At 39.5% G+C, this 6,000-nt stretch overlaps 1 protein-coding gene across 2 annotated transcripts in view; it reads right to left on the bottom strand.

Moving 5' to 3' along the window:
• Positions 1-772: 772 nt before the first annotated feature.
• The window catches only part of CACUL1 (CDK2 associated cullin domain 1), a 43,650-nt gene continuing 38,422 nt past the window's right edge, over positions 773-6,000 (bottom strand). For both annotated transcript variants that reach the window (XM_059476738.1, XM_059476739.1), the window contains 2 exons: positions 4,672-4,715; positions 773-4,261 (listed from right to left, as the gene is read on the bottom strand). In XM_059476738.1, coding sequence (XP_059332721.1) covers positions 4,221-4,261; positions 4,672-4,715 — 85 coding nt within the window. In that variant the 3' untranslated portion in view covers positions 773-4,220. The remainder of the gene's footprint in view (positions 4,262-4,671; positions 4,716-6,000) is intronic.

Raw genomic sequence — 6,000 nt, 5'->3', positions numbered from 1 at the left:
GGCAAGTCAACATTCCTGTTCTGTGCTAATTAGGTCAGATAGCAGGAGCTCAGAAAGATGAGCATTAACCCAGTGTATCTGGAGCATTCCAGAGACAGCCAGAAGGGATTTCTGAGTACTCATTGCCTATGGAATTCTGGAATCCCCTTAACAAGTCATTCCTGTTAGATCAAGATACATTGGTTTAATCCTTTCCCTCACTCTCTCTAGCAAAGCACACAGCACTCCATCAAGGAGTTTCCAGCTGAGGCCAAATCAGCAAGTTTGCCCTGTTTTGCTCATGCAGTAATGTTGATTTTCTGTCCTTCCTGATGAACAGGGACAACTTCCCTTCACAGGTGACTCTGGGCCCCATTTGAAGCCACAAGGGTGAAATTTAGATTCTCCAGCCTTTTTCTTTGAACAGGCACTAGGGACATTAAAGTATCTTGTTGGGCCAGTATCACACTGACTTGTGCTAAATTTACAAAGTAAATTTCCATAGTTGTAACTACTGGAATGACACCTGCCAGAATAAATCCATACCTGGTTCATGCCTGCCCTGATTACCCATACCTGAAGTTTGTAAGCTACCAAAAATATCCTTGTTTATCCCAGAAGAAATCCAGGATGGTTGCTGTCAACTGACCCTAAAGGCCCACACCGTGAGCTGCACTAAGTGCCCTCTGGGCACCTTGTGCATGTCAAGGCATCACACAAAAATAAAAAACAAAACAAAACCAAAATTCTTTGTTTTCTCTCTGCTGGAGCTGGGTTGATGACAGGAGTCAAATTCAAGTGGTTGTTTTTTATTCCATAGTTCTACAGAATATTCCTTTCACTAGGGTTGTCACAGTGTACATGAGAAACATTTTTCAGTCACTCAAAACATGCCCTTTGTAGTTCTTGAGGGTTTTGTTTGGTTTTTGTAATTTTTAGAAAGTGAATAATCATGTCAGGGACAAATTAAAAGGGATGGGTTTGGCTGATCACATTTCCATCAACTGACAGGAGTCAAAAACTTCAATGCATTAATCTGTAAACGTTTCCCCAACAACTGCAGGAAGGAGATGCAGCTGAAGAAGAGTTGGGTACTTACTTGGTTAGACCCCCAACCCCATAATTTGTACCAAAGACCATCCTTACCATGTATCAAAGACTGTCAACCATTAGTCAGCATGCTGAATTCAAATATTTCAACTTCTCAAATAAAGAAATAAAATTAATCTAAAAATATTTTAATGTAGCAAGCTTGGCTATAGAACCAGTGCAACATAAAGAGGACACCCATTGTATAACCAACTTCACTGCTTAACAGAGTAAGCTACAGATGCAACAGATTCACAACAAGTTATTTGGTTAAATTAAATACTGAAGTTAGAATCATGCTGTTGGTAATTCTGGTTTTACAGTACCAATGCTCAAGTTGGCTGAGTTAGTTTGACTGTAAGTAAAATGCAAGTTTACAGAGAAACAAAATAATTTAGTATAGTATCCTGTATTCTGTTCCATGCTCAGTCACAATGGTAATGTCTTCAACAGATAAACAACATTTCAGCATTATGTAAATAATGCCAAAACATACAGGAATTGTAATGCCAAATTTACAACATAATACAGTGCTTAACAAACAGATTCCTCAGGCATGGGGGCAGTGGTGACAATGCTAAACAGGACTAGAAGCATCCAAGCCCTACTCAGTGCACACACAGTGGACCACACTGACAGGAATGCTTTACCTTTTGATGGAATTGTCACTCTAGGAGTTTGTGTCCCAAACATAATGCAATGGAAAAGGAATATTAAACCTTTGCCTCAGACTTGAAGCAAAGGCACTACCTGTTATTTACAAACCTGAAGCAGTAAAACCACTTTAAGACCAGAGAAAAACTGTGACCACTTGACAGAGATGGCAGAGCTTGGTTACTGTACTGTGAGAACCAGGATGGTAATGAAGTTGTAAACAAATTTAACCAAATTAGGTTAATGCATCTATTCTTAACTCAAGAATATTGCCATTTCAGCAGACAGTGATTTTTAAAGCTAAGGACACTATCAGAGGTTTTATTTTTGTTTAAAGCCAAGACTAAAAACCTGGAAGATGGCAAATTATTTTTGTTCCTTATTAGCCTTCATTAACTTCTCCACAGCACACTTCAACAAAATTTTCAAACCCCCTGATTTTATCTAATTCTGCTTCAACTCAAGCAGCTGGTAGCAAAGTTGAAGCAGACACTACCAACACCTGAAAATCCCTTTCAGAGAGGCTTGGTTTACACCACTGAGGATGAGTTCAGATTGCTGGCATTGCTCTACACTGAACACAAAACACTGAAGCATTTAGGTCTTACTCAAAAAAGAAACAGTTCCTCAAAATTAAACAGGCTTTGCAAATATGCAAAGAAAGACACAGGAAAATCATATTTGAATCTCTCAATCCCAGCAGTGTCAAACTCATTCTTCCTCCCCACCCTCCAATCAAACCACATTGCCAAAGTGGCTGGTGAGACACTGATGGAATTAAATCCTCTAACATAAAGCCTGGATACAAAACAAAAAGAAACTTTGTCCCTGCCGCATCTATTTTTTTCTTTTTTTCTTGCATTTTGTAATGGGCCCATACAAGCATGAAAGGAGTTGTGTTGGCATTTTTGTCTTGTTTTTTAAAACAGGCATAAGAGTTGTGCCAGACAAAACTGAACAAACTTTTATTTCATTCAGAAAGATTTTTTTTATATTACCAACTTATTTCTCTTCATAATTAAAGGTGATAAAAAATAAATCCATAGTAATGAAAAAAAAAAAACCCAAACCCTGTAATCAAACTGCTTTTTCAAGTATGTTTCTCCCCTCATGAAAGAGCTGCATTAGCCATCCTGCTGATTAAAACCCACATGACAATGAGCAGACTTAGCCCCTAGGCCCAGATGCCCTGGAGATGGGCTCAGCTGGATCTCCAGGACACAAAACTGGAGGCAGGAGCAGATGGGCACATGCACACTTGACATCACTCCTGAAATCCCTGATTCTGACTACACCCACTGTCCCAGCTCCATCACATCCCCCCAGCAGGAGAAATGGCACAGGAGCCACACAGTGATGTTGGCAGGTACCATTGCTCAGCCCAGTGCAAATCTTGTGCTGATGGAGATGCACTTTGCAGAGCCACCAGACTGGAGAGTTTTGCCCACAATGTTCTTACAGAGCACAAAACAAACCACATCCTGGTATTTTGTTCAGTCTGGAACTCTCATCTTCATCTATTGCAATTATGGAATCACAGAATCACAGAATAGTCTGAGTTGGAAGGGACAATGATCATCCAGTCCAACTCCTGAGGCCAATGAAATATCAGTGAGGGAGATTCTACAAGAGTTGGTCCCTGCATTAAACACTTAATACACGTGAAAAAGAACTGGGGACAATCTTCCAAGTCACTATTAGTGATGGTGATGGGTTCAACTTACTTTCCTTCCTCCTCATTTTCACTTCCTATTAATGCAAGAGAAAAGTGCAACTTTGCAGCATGTTTGTTCACATCAAGTTTTTCCTCAAGAACACATTTTGCAGTAACAAAATATGGTCTATAAAGTCGCAAAGTGCACAAGCTGAAGGCACAGAGTACAAACACATAGGAAAACAGATTTCAAAATACCAAGTAACAAAAAAAGAGATAAAAGCAAAATCTGGAATTCAAAACTCCCTGACAGAAGATACATTTATATGGGACCAACTCTTGAAAGGTGACAGGTTTTTAAACTAACAAACAAATACTGCAAAATAATGAAACTTTATTCTTATTATTTAAGTAGAAGCTCCAGAAAATAACTTGAAGTTTAAAATCTAATACACTGACATGTTAACTAGTTTTAAGAATGTCCTTAATATTAAGAAAAGAGTGCAAAAAGGATTCTTCCATTCTAATGCTTTTGGAAGCTGCTGATTTTGGCTGCCCATTCCCACTTTGAAAGGATTGTTTTTCAAGGTGCATTCCTCACAAAGGTCACAGAAGAAGAGCTTGTTGATAGACCAGACCAAGGAATTTGTCTTTCAAAGTCATTCCAACTGTAGCAGCAACTGACATTTTAATATATAAAGAAGAAAGTCCAAAACTCTTCTTTGAGGCATGGTTTGTGTCAGAGCTTGAGTATCAGCAGTTGCCACAAAGGAGGCTCCAGATATCACCTGTGCTCCTCCAGCGTCTGTTCTGGCTAGGAATAGAAGCTGATCCAGTATATTCACTATCTGTATCCCCTGGAGCTTGCACAAGCTGATGAGCCATCTGAAATTATAGAAGAAGTTAAGAAATTCTCTCATGTTAAACTTCCACATTACATCCTCCAAAACACAGCAGTGTCTGCAAAACATTCACACAGAAATGTCCACTCAGTCATTTCAGCCTGCAATAAGAGTTCATGATAAACCAGTGACATTTTATGGCAGGGAATAAAGTGAACATACTCAGCTGAAAGCACATGAGGAAACTTGGTGGTAAGAGGGCCATAAAATGAGCAGAAGTTAACAACAGTACCAGAACAGATTCCATTCTCCAATGGCTCCATATCCAAGCAGTTTGTATTACTTCTCCATGTGGAGATGCAGCCTCTGACACCTCTCCCCACCCTGAGAACCCAGAATTCCACCAGGAGCTGTCTGCCCAAGCTGTGAGGGCAGGGCTGGGTCTGTACTTACTGTAAGTTAACTCTTCTCCAGCTCTCTTGCGTGACTGGTCACCTCTGTGGGAGAAGGCAAAGAAAAGTGTCTTCAGGATAACTTTAATTAAAGATCTCCCTGATCCTTTGAACCTTCAAAGGTTCAGGGACCCCAACCACCCTGTGCTCCTCAAAACAACAGTGAAACACCTCAGCACAATCAGCAACTCTAAGAGATTAAAAAAAAATTGCAAACATACTACTACTACTACTACTCAATTTACTGAAAGTATAAGCCATATTTCACAGATTTAATCAGCTCATTACTTTTGCTACAGACAGTAAGCTTGATCTCAGAGGATAATTTTTTACAAAATGAAAATGAGGAGAAAATGTTCATATGCAGTTGGAACTTAAAACATGCATAAAATTGTTTTCCTCGCTTTGAACTGCTCAACCAAACTTTATAGAACTATGTGAAAAAACTCTGCATCTGTCAGTCTGAAAAAATGCTCCTGAATCTTACAGATTCTAAGCAACTCTGAGCTGACAACACTTGCTCTTTAAGCAGAAGATTTTAGCACTTAATGGTGTTGATAAGCTGTTGTTCTTCAACTAGAAGCTGATGTGCAATTACTGCTGCTGAATACACCTCACTGTGCTGTGTTCCTCATGGTTATTGCTTTCAATCTTACTAATTCTGTAGGTGGCTGATAATAGTTCTGCTTACAAGTGCATTTCACCAGTCTCACACTGCTTAGAGAACTAAACGTGACATTTCGAGTACTAACAGTCTATATCCACAAAAACAACTGGTTTGAAAAATATTTTTCTTTAGTTACCTGGAAATGAGAGACTTGGCTGTCAAGTTCTTTGGCTGGTTCTGGAAGGATGAGAGACTGTGGGAAAGGCTGGGAAGGGCAGTAAGGGACACTGACCATTGCAAGGCAAAATGCATTTCAGAAAACCAGTTGTTTTTGTGGATATAGACTGTTAGTATTGAAATGTCACATTCAGTTCTCTAAGCAATGTGAAACTGGTGAAATGCACTTGTAAGCAGAACTATTATCAGCCACCTACAGAATTAGTAAGACTGAAAGTCTGACAACACCAAATTGTTCCCTTTTCTGTTTTGTTCTGTACATTACATTCTTTTGTCAGCATTACATGCCTACTCAGTTACAGAGTCTCACACTTCTATTTCTTGGGCCAAATGCACTGCTTTTCTCAGCCCAGAGTCTGATGCTTTTATTATGATGCTTATCTCTCAAACCATTCTTTTTGTCAACAGCCAGCCTTTATAAGGAAAGAGTCTGCACCACATCATTTGCATTTGGGTCAACGGTACAGCTCTGCAGCTCAATAATTT

The sequence above is a fragment of the Ammospiza nelsoni genome, chromosome 8 (assembly GCF_027579445.1).
Source record: "Ammospiza nelsoni isolate bAmmNel1 chromosome 8, bAmmNel1.pri, whole genome shotgun sequence".
Taxonomy (NCBI): domain Eukaryota; kingdom Metazoa; phylum Chordata; class Aves; order Passeriformes; family Passerellidae; genus Ammospiza; species Ammospiza nelsoni.
Note: the sequence above shows the minus strand (reverse complement) of the source record. Positions and strands in the feature narration are given on the sequence as shown.